The 16,836-nt window shown below is 58.0% G+C and overlaps 3 protein-coding genes across 3 annotated transcripts; 1 reads left to right on the top strand and 2 right to left on the bottom strand.

The window, feature by feature from the left end:
- Window positions 1-2,233: 2,233 nt before the first annotated feature.
- On the bottom strand, window positions 2,234-4,762 carry APOA4 (apolipoprotein A4). The gene is made up of 3 exons (XM_046017658.1): window positions 4,595-4,762; window positions 4,107-4,233; window positions 2,234-3,363 (listed from the first exon to the last, which is right to left on the bottom strand). Exons 1-3 carry the CDS (start codon window positions 4,641-4,643, stop codon window positions 2,391-2,393), a joined length of 1,149 nt encoding a protein of 382 aa, XP_045873614.1. The 5' UTR covers window positions 4,644-4,762; the 3' UTR covers window positions 2,234-2,390.
- A 4,947-nt stretch (window positions 4,763-9,709) lies between these two features.
- Window positions 9,710-12,226, top strand: APOC3 (apolipoprotein C3). Its single transcript, XM_046014330.1, has 4 exons — window positions 9,710-9,859; window positions 10,514-10,581; window positions 10,748-10,871; window positions 11,938-12,226. Exons 2-4 carry the CDS (start codon window positions 10,527-10,529, stop codon window positions 12,059-12,061), a joined length of 303 nt encoding a protein of 100 aa, XP_045870286.1. The 5' UTR covers window positions 9,710-9,859; window positions 10,514-10,526; the 3' UTR covers window positions 12,062-12,226.
- A 2,230-nt stretch (window positions 12,227-14,456) lies between these two features.
- APOA1 (apolipoprotein A1) lies at window positions 14,457-16,612 on the bottom strand. Its single transcript, XM_046017798.1, has 4 exons — window positions 16,494-16,612; window positions 16,218-16,280; window positions 15,870-16,023; window positions 14,457-15,211 (listed from the first exon to the last, which is right to left on the bottom strand). The coding sequence occupies exons 2-4, from the start codon at window positions 16,258-16,260 to the stop codon at window positions 14,608-14,610; spliced, it is 801 nt and encodes a 266-aa protein (XP_045873754.1). The 5' UTR covers window positions 16,261-16,280; window positions 16,494-16,612; the 3' UTR covers window positions 14,457-14,607.
- Between the last annotated feature and the right edge of the window lie 224 nt (window positions 16,613-16,836).

The following is a 16,836-nucleotide window of genomic DNA, read 5'->3' as shown; positions in this document are numbered from 1 at the left end:
GTCTCTGACTGTGCCCCTCCATCATTAGCCATTTGTTGTCACACAGCGAGATGACCATGGTTCCGTCTTCCTCGGACACAGAAGTCCCCAGATAACCCCACACTGTTGTTTCTCTCCCCAGAGCATGCCCCTGCCCGTGTTTTCCGCTCTGGGAACACAGCGTGTCCTATGATAACACCAGGAGAACACAGCATTCCCAGGCACGAGCTGCTTTCAGCTGAGCTGGGACAATTCTTCCACGGCCACAAGGTCCTGTGGGTACAGGAGGACAAGCCCCCAGACCCTTCCTTGGCTTTGCTGGGCTCTCCTCTCCTTAGTTAGGGCTGTTCCATACACAGACACCTGGGGGGTAGTGACCCCTTTGACGTTTTCAGATGACTTCTGACCTTTGAGCTTTGGGGGTGGGTGCGGGTGTGTGGCTAGCGTCTCAGCCTGGCCCACGTTGGTGCTGGCTGACATCCCTTTGGGGACACTAACCCATGCCTGTAGAGGTGTCCAGGTCACCTGAGGAGCCAGAGGTAGCTGGGGGAGCTTCAGACCTGAGATTGGGATGGGCTCTCAGAGTCCTCCTCGGGGAGATATTGATGTGGGCTGCACCAAGGACGGGGAAACAGCCCCTACCCCACACTTGCAGGGGCCTCTAGTACTTGGTTCTTCTGGGTTTAGGGGCTTGGGCTTGCTATGTGGTAAAGCCTGGATCCCGGAGTAGTTCTGAATTAACACGCCACCCAGCAATTCCAACTCTGGATGTACACACGGGAGAATTGAAATATTTCTACACACAAGAGCATTATCACAACAGCCAAAGGGTGGAAACGACCCTAGAGTCCATCAGTGGATGACAATATGGTCTGAAGCTACTGGAGTCTTATACAGACTTTATTTATTTAAAAAAATTTTTTTTGAAGATTTTATTTGTTTATTTGACAGAGATCACAAGTAGGCAGAGAGACAGGCAGAGAGACAGGAGGAAGCAGGCTCCCCACCAAGCAGAGAGCCCAATGGGGGTCTCGGTCCCAGGACCCCGGGATCATGACCTGAGCCGAAGGCAGAGGCTTTAACCCACTGAGCCACCCAGGTGCCCTATAATACAGCCTTTAAAAAGGAAGGATATTCTGGTGCAGCTATAACACAGATGAACCTGAAAACATTATGCCAAGTGAAAGAAGCCAGACACAAAAGGGTAAATATTGTATGATTCCCTCACATGAACTCCCTACAGCAGACAGAAAGCAGAGTAGAGGTTACCAGGGACTGGATTTGGGGAGGTGACGGGGAATTGCTTAGTGGATACAGAGTTTCTGTTTGGGGTGGTAAATCTGGGAGGGAGCTGTGAGGGTTGTATAACATTGTGAACGCAATTAACATCCTTGAATTCTATACTTGAAAATGGTTAAGATGGCAAATTTTATATGTTATATATATACATACACACATACATATAACCACAATAAGAAAATAATTCCAAATAGGATCTTAAAATCCCAAATACTATATATAAAATATATAAAGTGGAAAGCAAAACCTCCCCTTTCTGAGATGAGCCCTGATGAATTTACCACCTAAGCTTTTTTTCTGCCATGTCAACCAGATATCGGGACTCGAATGTGAGCCGGCCCGATGCCACACCCTGCCCCCCGTGTGGTGCGCATCCTCCGTGCATTATAGGGGTTCTGGGCAGGGCTTCCACTTCTCTCATTATGCTGGGCTCACCTCATGTGTCAATTCTATCATGAGAGTGAGGTGGGGAGAAATAAACCAAAATTCACACAAGTAAGTCAAGTTCAAGGCCCAGGAGAGCTTCTGGAAGGAGGGACAGCCTCCCCCACTGCGCCGTGAGCTCTTCAAAGTCAGGGAGCGGGTCAAGCTTACCTCCGTGGCCCCCTCAGAGTGAAGCACAGCGTCAGACCCGCGCTCCACAAAAGCTCTTTTGCTCACTGTCTGCTGCCTGGAACAGGGGCGTGCACACTGAGGGCATTCCAGAAACAGCTCTTGGTTAAGGGAATATAAGCCGGCTGCCTATTTCATCTTTGTGTAATGGGTGACACCTCCACCTCCCTTTAGAGCACCCCCCCACCCCTCTCAGCACACTCTGCCCTTGCCCCTCCTGCACTGTCCTCTCCCCAGCCCTGGTGTCCCCCCAAGCATCCCCCGCAGGCCCCCGCTAAGCTGTGCCGGCGGGTTTGTCCCACCCCCAGCGCACCAACAGTGAGAAGTCACATTGCCACCGGACTAGTTCTTTAGCAGCTTTATTGAGTAGTGAGAGGTAGTGTCATTTTCCACTGGACATGTGTCCTCAAGCTTGTACCAGAACTGCCTTGGGACAGACAGACAGACAGGGGGCCGGGCTGGGCAGGTGTCCATGGGAGGGCGTGAGCGCCAGGGACAGCTCAGCTCTCTAAAGGGACCAGCGACTGCTGCTGCTCGGGGACGGCCACAAGGGTATCCTGGTTCTCTGTCTCCTTGAGGGTGCTGAAAAAAGAGTTGACCTTGTCCCTCAGATCCTTCTCCAGGAAGCTCAGGTGGTTCTCCACATCCCCTGCATAGGGGCCCAGCTTCTGCCTCAGCTCCTCTACCTGCTGCAGGAGAGCCTTGTTGAAGGTCTCGCCGTAGGGCCCCACGTTGCGGCGGAACTCCTCCACCTGCCGGTCCAGCTGGCTGCTCAGCTCGGCCAGCGACCTCTGCAGCTCCTGGGTGTTGTCCTTCAGCTTGCCCCGCACCTCCTCAGCCACGGGCTCCAGCCTCTGCCGCAGCTCATCGGCGTTGGCCGAGATCTTGGCTTTCAGCTCCTCGGCGTTCTTCTTCATCTGGAAGGCCAGGCCCTCGAGCTGGTGGTTGAGCTTCTCCTGCACGTCCTGCGCGTAGGGAGCCAGGCTGCGGCGCAGCTCCTCCACGTTCTGGTCGATCTTGACCTTGAGCTCATCCGCGTAGGGCGTGAGGCGTCCCTTGAGCTCTTCGACGTTCTGGTCGATCTGGGTCCTCAACTCATCTGCATAGGGTGTCAGGGAGACCTGCAGGTTGTCCACGTTCTGGCGCAGAGCGCTCTGCATGCGCTGCGCGTGGGACGTCAGCTGTTTCCGCAGCTGCTCGGCGTGGGTGTTGACCTGCGTGCGCAGCTCATCCGCGTACGGCCCGAAGCGCTGCTGCAGCTCACGCATGTTGTCCCCGATCTTCTGGCTCACCTCGGTGGCGTGGGGCAGCAGCCGGGCGCGCAGCTCCTCCAGCTCCTTCCGGATCTCCTCCTTCAGCTTCTCGGAGTCTTTGCTCAGGCGTTCGTGCAGCTCCGTGGCAAAGGGCACCAGCTTCTTCTGTAGGTTGTCGGTGTAGGTGTTCACTTGCCCAATCTTGTCCTGGAAGAGGGCACTGCAGGGGAAGGACACAAGGGGGCCACCGTTACACTTGGCATTACATGCCGGGATTGTCTCCTTATGCCCCGCTCATCTCATACACACCTGCCTGAGAAGGATGAGTGTTCCGGGGTATTAAGGTCACAGGTAGATCATGGTTTGGGAGAGTAGATATAATAGACTAACTTATTACCCAGTATCTCTGACTCTCCCCCTGACCTTGAGTGACGGCCACCCGGCACCCCCATCCACCCCACGCCTGTGAAGCAAAAAGGGCAGACTTTGAACTCCTTCCCAGCTCAGGTGTAGTGTGACACAGATTACATTCATTAATAGAATGTTATGCTCTGGACCTCTTCCAGTCTTTTAGGGATTCAAAATACTAGTTTCCTTCCACGTGCTCACTTTCAGAGGCTTCCCAAATATCCCCACTTCCTTTCCCGTGATTTCACAGGCTCCCATCCTCCTGGAATGTCTTAGGACCCAGTTCCCACGACATTTCCTTCCCTCTCTTTCTCCCGTGACTCTCAGTACTAGCATGTGGCCATCTGTCACACTCTAGAAAGTTCAAGCAGGAAGATTCCTCGGGGATTATTATTCTAACCCCCTGTTGCATATGTGGATCGCAGATCTGGAGACCTCAGGGTCCCTGGGAGAGTTAGTGGCAGGGCAGTGTGTATCCTACGTTCAGGTCTCCAGCCTCTGAGCTCAGCCCTTCCATCCCATTGCAGGCTGCCGCGCAAGCCATGCCCCTCTTACTTGAGCTGCTGGGTGAGCTCTGACTTCTGAAGATGTTCCACGGCTTCCTTGGCATTGTTGCTCAGCTGACTAAAGTAGTCCCACACCACAGTGGCCACCTGGTCGGCACTGACCTCAGCCCGGGCACCTGGGCAGGAAACAGAAAGATTCATGAGGACCCATCCCCTTCCTCGTCCCTCTGCACCAGCCCTGAGCTGCAGACCGGCTGATGGTGGGGGAGCCCAAACACTGACCGCCCCCTCTGTGCTTCCCTCGTTAAAAGCTACAGGGGCGTGCAAAACTGGGAAAGCACCAATGCCAGGGAGCAGAACGTTGGGCAGAGGCCAGCCCTCCTATGAACCGCGGGGCAGGTGGGCAGCCTTCTGTGTCCAGCCGGGGGACGACAGGCATTTGGAACTGTCCTCTTGCCTGGGCTCCGGATTCTCCATCCTGCCCACTTGGTGCAGCAGATGGGTCCTGCCTGAAAGCCTCTTCCAAAGGCTACTCACCAGTGACAGCCACCAGGGACAGGGTCAGGACCACAGCCTTCAGGAACATCCTGGGCTTCTCGCTGGGCTGGAAGAGACTCGCACCGCACTGGATCCTTCCTGGGGTCACAGGGGGCCCAGAAGAGAGGCTCTCGGGCAGCTCACCTGTGCTGCTGTCGGAACTGACTGGACCTCGGAGCCAGCCAGACATTTAAACCCCCACGAGGCTGCCCTCCCCAGCTCCTCGCCTGTGTGACTCCACGCTGGAAGGTGACACATTCTCAGGAGGCCCCTTGGACTTTTGTGACCCAAGACAACGTGGCAGCTGACAGCAGACTAGGGCTGGGGCGGCAGTCCGTAGAGGCTGTTCTGTGCTGGTGCCCCACCCGGTACAGAAGGGAGGATGGGGAGCCACGAGTTGCTGGGAGAAAGGAGGCCTAGGGAACCCCTGAGCCAGGGACTAATGTCCCAGAGGCCCTGCTGACAATTCTGGGCCTGAGCCAGGTTTGGGGGCAAAGTTCACGCCTCCTCTGCCTGCCTCAGGGAAGAGAGCCCTTCCCTACAGCATCCCCCACTCTGATCCATCTCAGAGCACCAGACCCCAGACTGGGCCACCCAGGGCCACCCCTGAGGACAGCAAGCGAAGATCCAGAGCTCTGGTCCAGGCGTGCCTGGGAAGAGAAGGCTCTAGCAAGCCTTTGGGCGGGTGGGAGGGCCGGGCCCTGTATTGGAAGGGTTCATTGCAAGTGTGCTTCCTGTCCGACCACTGCCAAGCTGGGTCACCGGACCTCGTGATTCAGCTCAGCCTAGCTCTGAGCCTCGGTTTCTCCTTTGAAACAGGGGGGTTGCTCGTGGCGTGAGTAGTAAAAGGCCTGGCGCAGAGTTAGCACGACAAAGTAGTTGTTATCAGTAATAGTATTGTTTTCCTGGTTTGCACCAGTGAGAGTGGCAGAGTCAGGCCCAGGCCTCTGGGGGCTCCCAGGGGCGGTGCCCCATGCACTGAGATCGGCTGGCCTGAGGCCTGATTCCTGCCCCCAGCCCAGCCCTGCTCCCTGGGCAGGAGCAGTCAGTCTATGCTGAATCACAAGACCTGAACCTCTTAGGGGACTTCGCACTGGGGGACGGGGCTAAAGGGCAGGAGGTCTTCTACAGGACGTCCAACGTTCTCTACAAATGAAGGTCGCACACGCAATTACAGGAAGCCATCCACCAAGAAGACATTGCAGTGTGGTTAGTGTGGGTCGCTCTGCTGGACCATGCGACCCGCACTGACCACAGGATGACTCCCATCCTAGGGCACCATTGGCTCCCACGCGGGAGTGCCGGGGCCGGGAGGAAGCTGGACTCCTGTAGACCACGGCTGCCTTCACCCTGACTTATCAGGCCTCCATGCTTCGTAGTCCAGCAGTGGCTTGATGTCTCATGGCATTAAAGGCAGCTAGAAGGCCTGCTGCTCCCCACACCGTGCATCCCCCCCCGCCACTCGCGGTCGCCTCTAGTACCAGGGAGTGCCCTTTCCCCGAAGCAGCTCTTCCCTTCTCCCAACAGCTGTGTCGGGCTCGGATTCTGGAGTCGGACTCCCTGGGTGGGGACAGGGCACATCTCTCTGAGCCTCGGCCGCCTCCATTGGGCGTAGAATAGTCCCTGCCTGCCGGTTGCAGGGATTCAGTGAGAACCCGTGTCCTGCTGGGAACGCTGCCCGGCGCACAGTAGGTGCTCACCAAGCACGAGCCAGGTTTCACCCCGAAAGCCTTCCCTCCCTGCAACACTGACTTATGATTCTTGGTCCTGCTCCCGCGTCGGCATAGTCCGGCCAGGGGTGGGCACGAAGGTCCGTGCTCCATGCCCCCATCCCTTCTCCTGGGCCTGGAGAAGAAAAGAGCCGTGAGTCACCAAGGACACCTCAGCTGCAGTTTGACCTCTTGGACTTCGAGTCTGAGCAGCGAGTGTCACCAGCATGTGACAGGCTCTGTCTTACTTGCACCGGGAGTGTCTGCACCTACCTGAGCGCGTCTGAGAGTGTCTGCCGGGACATGGACAGAGTCACGGAGTCACTACTTCCGCTGTGGGTGGGCATGAAGCTGGGGCGCACTGCTGAGGGACGGGTGCAGACGGGTGCGGGCCGATGTGAGCAGTCGCATCCTTGAGGAGGGGGTGCCGTGTCCTGACGTGTCGTGGGTGGGTGCCGTTAATGAATGCATTTCTCTCCCCGTGTCAGTGGGCGTGTTTTGTCCCAGGCTGTGAATGGATTTGTGCTGGGAGCGGGGGAGAAGGAGTGCCCAGGCCCTGAGTGTTGGAGCTACGGATGGAAGAAGGGGACTCTGCCTCCGGCTGGGTTCTGGTTCTCTGAGCACAGATACTGGCTTCCCCAGGTCCTCCAGTTGGCAGGGCCGAAGCGGCGCTCCCAGTTCAGCCCAGGGGCAGGGGCAGGGGTCACAGAGGCTTGTGTGCTAAGCCTCACTCAGACACAAGGAAGCCAGAGAGTCTGCTCAACCCCAGAGGACCATTTCTGGCCCCAGCTGGCCAAGCCTCCCCCCGCCCCTCACCACCCAGGGCTGCCACTTACTTCTTAGGGCCAGTCTTGGGCCAGGCCCGGAGAAGTCGCCTCATTCCAGGGGAGCCAACATGGGAGGGAGGGAGGGAGGGAGGGGAGAATAGGGAGGGCCGGGCCACTTAGGCTGGCCACTGGGAGGGCCCCTATGGAGATAGACCCGCCCAGAGGGGTCCAGGCACTCAAACTCGCCAAGCCCTTTGAACGAGAAAATGGCCCAGGACTCTTGGCATACCACACACCTGCTGCATGGGTCTGCGCACCTGGGTTCTCAACCTAGCCCAGCACCTGCCTGCTGGGTCTCTCTGCCCCATCTTCTGACCTCCCCGGCGTCAGGGAGCCCATTACTACATAGCAGAGAGAAGACAGGTTCCTTCAGACCCTCCACACACGCAGGCAATGGGAGTTGGAGGGTCCAATGTAGCATGCCCAGGGGCTGAGGACTTTGTACTCCAACCCAGCTGGGATCTGGATTCCCACTGTGGTCTTCACCCCTGCCGCGGAGGGACAGGCCAGAACAGAAGAGTGACATGGGCACAATTGCTCTCCGCCCTCCCGAGCGCTCAGTTCTTTCAGTGACCAAATCAGCTTCCTTTCCTCCCCCACCCCATTGGCAAAATCTGCTCAGGAAGAGGTCTGAGTGACTAGTGAGGGTCTCCAAACTCTTTAGTACCAGTGTAAGTCATCGAAGCCCTGTGTTCTGTTTCCCAGCTCTACCCGTCATGGTCTCTGTGTACTTGGGTACATCTCCGTCCCGTGAGCCTTAGGTTTCTTACCTAAGGTTTCTTACCTAATGGGGTTATTAATATCTACTCCACAGGAATCTATTTGCATTTTAGCATAATATAGGATCTGAGTCAAAGGAATGAATTTCTAATGGAGAAACTTCAAGTCTCAGGCAATAATAAAGAATTCTGAGGGTGGAACCAGGTCACTTGCTCCGGCCTTTGATTTCATATTGTTGGGTTAGTTGCTTCTTCCTGAGAGGATGGCTGCCTGCCAAAAGCCCTGTTTCTACACTGGGGGCTCCTCCTGCCTTCAGACTGTGCTGTCTGGGGATGGACAAGGTATTTGGGAGGAAGAGAGATTTATCAAGCCCCCTCCACCAACCCCCTCCAGTTGCTTTGTATATATATCTCCTTTACTTTCACCACAGCTCTTGGCGTATTGGCATTCTTTTTTTTTAATTTTTTGTTATTTTACTTACTTTTCAGTGTAACAGAATTCATTGTTTATGCACCACACCCAGTGCTCCATGCAATACGTGCCCTCCATAATACCCACCACCAGGCTCACCCAACCTCCCACCCTCCGCCCCTTCAAAACCCTCAGATTGTTTTTCAGAGTCCATAGTCTCTCACAGTTCATCTCCTCCAATTTCCCTCGACTCCCTTCTCCTCTCCATCTCCCCATGTCCTCCATATTATTCGTATGCTCCACAAATAAGTGAACCGTGTGATAATTGACTCTCTCTGCTTGACTTATTTCACTCAGCATAATCTCCTCCAGTCCCATCCATGTTGGTACAAAAGTTGGGTATTCATCCTTTCTGATGGCTCTTCTTTTCACTACATTCTCTTCCCTTTTCCGAGGACGGAAAACTGGGGCTCTGAGGTGTTAGGTCTCTGGCCCTGGGTCATACGAATCAGTGTCAGAGGCATTGTTCAATCCGAGGATTTCTTGTCTCCGAAGTCTCAGTCTTACCGATCCTGCTGTCCAGGCTACGGTTCCCAGTGTGAGCCCAGGGATACCTTACCCCAAGCAAGGCCCATGGCCTCTCTGGGACAGCCCCTGCAGAGCTCCTCTGTACCCTCTCCCTACCAGACTGACCACACCACCATCTTGCTTCCTTCCAGCTCCCCGCCCAGCCAAGGGGCCATGGGGGCTGCTGTTTCAAAGATAAGAAAACCAAGACCCAAGGTGCGAGGTGAGGTGCTGGAAATCGATCCCGGCCTGCCGGCACAGTCCGGGGGAGGCCTCAGCCTAGAGCCAGAGCTGCTGCCCGGGGGAATGTTATCAGTGGGTCCAGAGGGCAGGGGGAGGAGGAGGGGAGGGAGGGTGGGACAAAGGCCTTGGGCTCGAGCAGCCTTTGCTGTTCTCCCACCCCCACCCCCCCCACCCCCCCACCCCCTGCCCTGGGCTCAGCTCAGGGAGGCTCCTGGGGGAGCAGCACCTAGGATGGAAGGGCGGAGGCGCAGGTGCGGGAAGGAGGCTGTGTAAACTCCACCGCGCGGCCCTCCCCTCAGAAGCCTCTGCCCGTAGGTCTTCTGTGACTTCAGTCTAGACACCGCACCCCAATACTGAGTTGTTCCTGAGCCTTCTCAGTTTGCAGGGCGAGGGGTGGGGGGTGGGGAGGGATCTACAAGCTTCCTGAGAAAGGCTGGGATGGGCCCGGAGGCCCCTGGCAGGTGCTCTAATCTCCCTCCCCTATCGCCAGCCTCTCCCTAGGGAGTCAGGCTGCTTGAAAATATGGGGTCTCCACGGGGCCTGAGCCCTTTTGGGCCACAGGGTAGCAGAGCAGGGTAGGCACCAGGGGACCCAGAGATTTCCCAACTCTCCCAGCAGGCCTGGCTGCATCTGGGCACCCTGCCTCAGGCCCTGGTCTAGACTGATCAGCAAGTGACCTTTGCCCAGCTCCCTGAGCCCTCCGTGCCCCCTGTCCAGGAGACAATATAAAACAGGCCAGAGCCCTCTTGTCTGTCTATTCAGCTCATCCCAGGAGGGAGCTGCTCCAGGTAATGCCCCCTGGGGGGGAGGAGGAGGAGGGTGAGGGAGATAGGAGAGCGGGATGGAGCGGGCAGAGTAGCGTCCCCGCCTGCACCAGCCAGCACAGTCTGGAGAAAAGCTTGCTGGGGCCAAGGAAGCCGCAGGGCTGGGGCAGCAGCTCCCACCTCCAGGTCACGCTGGGGGAAACCGAGGCCCACGGAAGGCAGGGCACTTGCCCAAAGCTGCATCGGGTGTGCTGGCACAGCTGGGACTGGGACTGGCTCCAGATTCGCACGCTCTGCCCTCACTGTGCGTGGTTAGGGCCGCAAGGAGCCTTAGAGCCCCGTCCTACCCCAGACGGGAAAACGGAGACCTGGATGGGGGGCGGGGATCTCCCCCAAGTCACCTAGCCTGTTAGTGGCAGAAACCAGGCCAGAACCCAGGTGTCCCGACTCCTGGTCTGACGGGTTTTCTGCTCTCTCCCTCGGGGCCCACACTCCCCCTCAGCCTGGCCCTGGAGGCTCTGGTGTCTGAAAGCCCTTCATCTCCCACATTTGCTGGCAGCAGGCCCTTTCTCCACCTGGCTTGATCCAGCTCAGGATCTACTATTGGGGCCACAGCCTATCCCCTGAGGAGAGGGGTGGCGGGGGTTAAGGTACTCCTCACAAGACGCTTCCCCGCAGGAACAGAGCCGCCATGCAGCCCCGGGTCCTCCTCGTTGCTGCCCTCCTGGTGCTCCTGGCCTCTGCCCGTAAGCAGCTTCGTGGGGACTGGGCTAGGGCTGGGGCGAGGGTGGCTGTCTGCCTGGAGGACCCTTGGAGATGGCTTGAGGATCCTGGGCCCTGGTGGGTGGCTGGGCAGAAGCCAAGGGCTCCCCAGAGGCCGATCCATCCCACTCAACCCTGCTGTCCCCGCAGGAGCTCTGGAGGCGGAGGACCCCTCCCTGCTGGGCCTCATGCAGGGATACGTGCAGCACGCCACCAAGACCGCCCAGGACACGCTGACCAGCGTGCAGGAGTCCCAGGTGGCCCAGCGGGCCAGGTATGCCCCCGAGTGTCTGTGCTCAGTACCAGCTCCCGGACTCAGGAGGGCCCCGGCAGTGGGGCTGTGGCTCTCCCCCATCCACCCAGCACCTGCACAACTCCGAGCCTCTGTGTTCCGCTCTATGAGACGGGGTCCCTCCCAGGGCTTCCTTGGGCTGCAGGGGGGGGAGATGGGAGAGCCGAAAGTGCCTCCTTCCTTTCTCTTCCCGGCTGCTCCTCCTGTCCGAGGGCCCTCCTCGCTCCTTTATGGACCCTGCAAGGCTCTGAGGAAGGCCATATCAGCTCTTGTGGCCATCTCTTTACTAGTGGAGGTTGGCCTGGGAGCTTCTATCCAACCCAATTTGGGCTGTGTGTGTGTGTGTGTGTGTGTGTGTGTGTGTTTCTGCCTTGTGCCAAGCCCTGGGGCCCGGTGTGCGCAAAAGTCCCTCCTTCCCCTCCCATCCCGCCCTGCCTCTAGTCCTCCCCTCACTCCGCTCCCCTCCCCGCCATCTCCCCGCACTGCCCACCCCTGAGTCAGCCTGCATTTCCATCGCTGAGGCATTCATTCTTAGAAGCTGGGGAGCGGGTATTATATTTGCCGTTTTGCAGATGAGACAATCGAGGCTCAGAGAGATCCATGACCTGCCCCCGATCACACAGCTAATTTACGCTCTGATGATTTTCTGAATGAGAGACTGCGTCCCTCTGCCCCACCCCACTCAGAGCCACCAGGTCCTGCAATCCTAGTAGGCATCATTTGCTCGGAGCAGACCAATAGCCAGAGCCTTACTCATCTCCCACGAGATCACTCCTGTCCAACTTGCCTCAGACCCGGGGGTGGCACCAAGGTCTGGCCCAGCCCGGAGAAACAGGCTTGACTTGGGCTAGGGTCCCGTTACGCCCTTCAGCATGTCTTCTGCCGGGGGTGACAGGTGAAAGGGTCCCTGCCTGAGGTCTCAGGGTTGCTGCTGGGTGAGGTTGAGAGGGTCGGGGGAGAGGCAGTGGTGATATGGTAGGAGCCCCATTGCCTTCAGGTGAGCTCTCACGCCCGCCTCCATTGTTTCCCCTCACTGATTTAACCTCAGGGGCTGGATGACGGATGGTATCACTTCCCTGAAAGACTACTGGAGCACGTTTAAGGGCAAGTTCTCTGGGTTCTGGGATTCAGCTTCTGAGGTCCAGCCAACTCCAGCCTTGGAAACCTCTTGAGATCTCGACACCCTGAGTCTTCCTGCCCATCCTCCTTGCAGCTCCTTGGACAGGCCCGAAAGTCACTTGAGAATGACAGCCTTCTCACCTCCCACCCCAGCCCAGACCTGGCCCAGCCCCAAGCTTGTTGTCCTCCCAATAAAGCTGGATGAGAAGCTGCCGTGAGTGGGACGTCCCATGCGTGCCATGTATGTTTGGGGTGGGCTCTTCTGCACGTGGGCACGGGGCTGAGTCCAACTCAGGTAGGTTGCCTGAGCTGACCTGCGGGACACATGCCCCTGGCCCTCTCAGCCAGACTTGAGAGGAGGAGGCTAATGGGGAGTGTTTGGAGGAAGATACGATTGGACTCTGGTCTTGGCGTCATCATTTTACATCAGCCTCAGTTTCTCATATGTAAAGTGGGGGCAAAAATCTTTTTTAAAATTTTATTTATTTGTTTGACACACAGAGAGAGATCACAAGTAGGCAGAGAAGCAGGCAGAGGGGGAGGGGGAAGCAGGCTCTCTGCTGAGCAGAGAGCCCGATGCAGAGGGGTCAATCCCAGGACCCTGAGATCATGACCTGAGGTGAAGGCAGAGGCTTAACTCACTGAGCCACCCAGGCGCCCCCGTTGCAGATTTCTTGAATGAATGAAAGAATGAATGAATGAATGAATGAAATAAGACTGTACACAACACCTGGTCATCGTTGTGGCTATAGGCTAAGCTGAATTCCCCCAGAGACCAGAATCGGAGTGAGGGAATCCAGCGTTCCTGAAGCTAAGAAGGACTCAGAGTTACCCAACAGAGGCTGTTTCCCATGTGTCCCCACCATCCAACAGATGTTCACCTCAGGGAGTCTCAGAATCACAGACTACTTCAGCAGGCCCCCGTTCTTCCAATGATGAAACTGAGGCTCAGAAAGGTGAAGGCCCCGGCCCAATGTCATGGAGTCCACAAATGACAGAGCCAGACCTCAAGCCCAGCTCAGCTGACACAGAAAAAACTTAGTAACTCGGACGCTGGGTGCCAGAGGGCTCCTTGACATAGCTTGGTGGCATCGAGTCATCCAGGCCCACTTGGAGACATCTGCTCTCTCTTGGGAAATCCACCTGGGCTTCTCTTCTGGCCCAGCTGGGCCACGGATCCCAGTACCCACACCTGGAAAGGGTTCTCACCTAGATCTCGCCTTGACACCCATTGCAGCTTTGGATGGTTAGGAACTACGAAGCCCACTCCTTGATCCAAGAGTTGTTGAGACACACCAGAGATGGAGGAGGGGCAGGGGTTCAAAGGCCTTGTGGGGGGCTGAGAGGGAAAGCTTCATCAGTGCTCTGCCCAGGTCTCTGATCTCTGAGGCCATGTGCACACACACAGGGGCGCGAGTGCCTGAGTGTGGAGAGTGGCTGGCGGTGGACAGGGGTGTATGCTTGGGAACGTGTATGCCTGTGTGCACAGCCGTGTGAACTTGAGTGCCTGGCCGCACACTTTAAAAAAAAAAAGACCTTGGATGGGTCTGGAAAGGGCAACCCAGCCCATCCTGCTCTTTGGCCTTGCTTGGCAAGGGACTTCAAAGCCTCAGCTTTCTCATCCGAGCCGTGGATGTGGTGGCCGTCTGCCCAGGATTTGGGGAAGAACACAGTGGGATGACGGATATGAATGCATCTTGGAAATACAAGAGGCTGATTCCCTGCAAGAGGTGGGGATTATTGTTCTGACCAGGCTTGGAGCCCCGGGGTGGGGTGGGGCTGGGGGGGGGATGGCCGACTGACACAGCTGTGCAGGAAGAAACATCGGCCATTTCTGGAAAGGGCAGGACTGTGAGGAGTGCCATGTAACCCTTGTAAAAAAAAAAGAAAGGAAGCATCTGTTTCTTCATTTTTTAAATTACTGAAGGAGGAAGGAGCAAAGGCCAAGCTCTTCATGTGAGCCTGCCCCCATCCTTCCAGCCCCAGTAGCTCCTGGAGGCCCACCCCAGCTGGCCCTGAGTGGGAGGGCTGCCAGAGAGTCCTGGCCTGGGGAGGGGGGAGGGACACACACTGGGGTGGGGGGTTGGGGGGATGGAGGGAGCCCTGTTCCTCGTGGTCCTCAGAAAGGGCTGCAGTCCTTATCTGAGGCTCTTGCTGGGCCCTTAGCATTGGATTGTCTGCCACCTGGCCTGGTCCTCTCTTACTCCTTTCTGTTTGGCCGCCCTTGGGAAGAGGGCTCTGGCGCACTACCTCCCTCCTAACAGTCAGGCCCTCACAGGTCTGCAACCTTAAATGAAGGCCCTGTGGGGCCCAGGTTCCAACTGAGGGGCTACAAAATCGGCAGCGAATTTCCAGCCCGCCCCCCCACCCCGGCCCAAAGGCCCTGTCCCCACCCCCTTCCTTCCATGGTCCGCACCCGCTCCCGTCCTCCCAAAAAAGAATTTACAGTTTTCAGAGCATATTTTATTGTTTAAAAATCGTAAGTGAAGCTTCAAAATACACGCAGCCCAACACAGGCGTCCCACTTTGGAAGTTTATTCTAAGAACCCGATGCGCCGAAAGGGGAGCCCCGGTAGGGGTTCCTCGGGTCCGGGGCGCATCACTGGGCGTTCAGCTTCTTGGTGGCCTCATCGACGGCAGCCAGCAGGCTGACCTTGAAGCTCTCCAGCACGGGCAGCAGGCCCTGGCGGAGGTCCTCGAGCGCGGGCTTGGCCTTCTCGCTGAAGGCGCTCAGGTGCTCGCTGGCCTTGGTGTGGTACTCGGCCAGGGTGGCGCTGCCGCCCTCCTTGAGCGCCTGCAGCCGGGACGCCAGACGCTCACGCAGCTGGTCGCTGTAGGGGGCCAGCTGCGCGCGCAGCGCGTCCACGTGGGTGCGCGCGCGGTCCCGCAGCTCCTCGCCCAGCGGGGTCAGCCTCTCCTGCAGCTCCTGCAGTTTCTGGCGCGCGCCCTCGCGCAGCTCCGTGCCCAGCGGCGCCACCTTCTGGCGGTACAGCTCCACCTCCTCGTGCCACTTTTTCTGGAAGTCGTCCAGGTAAGGCTGCACCTTCTGCTTCACCTCCTCCAGGTCCTTGTTCATCTCCTGCCGCAGCGCCTCTGTCTCCTTTTCCAGGTTATCCCAGAACTCCTGGGTGACCGGGCCGATCTGTTCGCGCAGCTTGGCCACCGTGCTGCTCAAGCTGTCCCAGTTGTCCAGGAGTTTCAGGCTGAGGAGTTGGGGAGGGGAGAGCGAGGAGCTCAGGGGTGGCCTCCCTGGCACCCGGGTCAGCCTGGCGCCCCGGCCTGGCTGCGGGGAGGCCCGAGCAGCACCTGTTCTCGATGGGCATCAACCCCGGGGGCCGAGCCTGGCCTGGATTTCCCCACACCCCAACTCCCCCCGGCCGGCTGGGTGCCACGGTCCTCACGGACCCAGGAGCTAGCAGAGACAGAGCTGGGTTGGGTGCCCCGTCTTGTCTGTCCCCAAAGCTGGGACTTAAGGACCTCATCTCTCTACTTGGAGTCCATCGTCCTCTCTGGAGACCGCCCTCCCTGCTGCTGGCCAGGAGCGGAGGAGGGAGTTAAGAATGGGAAGTGGCTTGTTGCCCTCCGTGCAGATGATGGGGCTGTGATTGCTGACCAGGCAGCACAGACCTGCCCCTTGCTAGGGTGCTATGGACCGTATTCTCCCTAAAATGAGTACTGAGATGCTGGTTATTTCTGGGATCCCATGCTGGTTTTTTTCCAGGCGTTCTATGGGGCCCAGGAAATAGCAGGTGGAGATTCGGCCAGTCTGGGTACATCTTACCACAGGCCTCTCTGCCTCGCAGGACCAGCCACCCCTGACCCTGTCCCCCAGCCCCTCCCGGCCCCGGGTTGGGTCCATACTTCAGCTGTTTTCCCAAGGCGGAGGCTTCAAACTGGGCCACATAGTCTCTGCCTCCATCTTTGACTGCGTCCACATACACGGTGGCTAAATCCTTCACTCGATCCCAAGGTGACTGGGGTTCATCTTGCTGCCAGAAATGCCGAGCCTGGCTCCCTGGGGTGAGAGGGAGATCCAGATCAGGCCAGCCCTGGACCAGGCTGGCTCAGAGGCTTAGAGGCAGGGGCAAGGGGATGAGTGAGAAACGCTGTTCCTTGTGTCCAGGAGGGCGGCCCACAGGGGCTTAGGGAGAAGCCCCCCCCCCCCCCGACCACCACCATGGTTGGCTTCCTAGGCTGAGGGGCACCTACCTGTGAGGAAGAGCACAGCCAAGGTGAGCACCACCGCTTTCATCCTGAAGGGATGTGGGTGACCTGGAGGAGAAGAGGGTCCCGGCTGAGTGGGGCAGGCCTCTAGCGAGAAGAGCCCAGGGCTCCCCCACCCATTTTACCAGGGCTGGAGGAGGCAGGGCACAGGGTGGGAGAGGGTCTCAGTACCCAGAGCCCCCGCATGGGGCAGAGTCTGGGGCCGGGACCCCAGATTGGATGCCCAGGGTCGGAGGTGGGGGAGCAGGCAGCCACACTCACCTCCGAGGATTCCCGCGATCTCTGAGCTGCCCGCTCTCCCAGCCTATTTATGTCTCAAGGAAGGGGCTGGGCAGGGAGGCTGATAAGCCCAGCCCAGGCCTTGCTGCTGCTCACTGGTCCTGGCGATGTGGAACTTAGAGTTCAAGGATCAGTTCTGTCCCCGGGGCCGGACAAATAGAGTGGGCAAACAGGAAGCTGCGGGGGCTGCAGGGCCAGGGATCAAGGGTTCAGGTGGGGGCCAGAGGGGGTGGGTGCAGGCTTGCAGGCCCTCAGGGTCGGGGTCATCCGCACCCATCCCTTCGCCTGGGGGGATGCGCGCCCCCCACTGTTTGCTGTGCCAGTG

The sequence above is a fragment of the Meles meles genome, chromosome 8 (assembly GCF_922984935.1).
Source record: "Meles meles chromosome 8, mMelMel3.1 paternal haplotype, whole genome shotgun sequence".
Taxonomy (NCBI): Eukaryota; Metazoa; Chordata; class Mammalia; order Carnivora; family Mustelidae; genus Meles; species Meles meles.
Note: the sequence above shows the minus strand (reverse complement) of the source record. Positions and strands in the feature narration are given on the sequence as shown.

Bases quoted from the DNA above. Each gene is read 5' to 3' on its own strand.
- APOA4 (XM_046017658.1), bottom strand. From the start codon at position 4,643: ATGTTCCTGAAGGCTGTGGTCCTGACCCTGTCCCTGGTGGCTGTCACT. The intron at 4,234-4,594 runs GTGAGTAGCCTT...TTTCCTGCCCAG, and splicing joins GTCCCTGGTGGCTGTCACTG to GTGCCCGGGCTGAGGTCAGT. The intron at 3,364-4,106 runs GTAAGAGGGGCA...CTTCCCCTGCAG, and splicing joins GAGCTCACCCAGCAGCTCAA to TGCCCTCTTCCAGGACAAGA.
- APOA1 (XM_046017798.1), bottom strand. From the start codon at position 16,260: ATGAAAGCGGTGGTGCTCACCTTGGCTGTGCTCTTCCTCACAG. The intron at 16,024-16,217 runs GTAGGTGCCCCT...CTCTCACCCCAG, and splicing joins GGCTGTGCTCTTCCTCACAG to GGAGCCAGGCTCGGCATTTC. The intron at 15,212-15,869 runs GTATGGACCCAA...CCAACTCCTCAG, and splicing joins GCCTTGGGAAAACAGCTGAA to CCTGAAACTCCTGGACAACT.
- APOC3 (XM_046014330.1), top strand. From the start codon at position 10,527: ATGCAGCCCCGGGTCCTCCTCGTTGCTGCCCTCCTGGTGCTCCTGGCC. The intron at 10,582-10,747 runs GTAAGCAGCTTC...CTGTCCCCGCAG, and splicing joins GGTGCTCCTGGCCTCTGCCC to GAGCTCTGGAGGCGGAGGAC. The intron at 10,872-11,937 runs GTATGCCCCCGA...ATTTAACCTCAG, and splicing joins CAGGTGGCCCAGCGGGCCAG to GGGCTGGATGACGGATGGTA.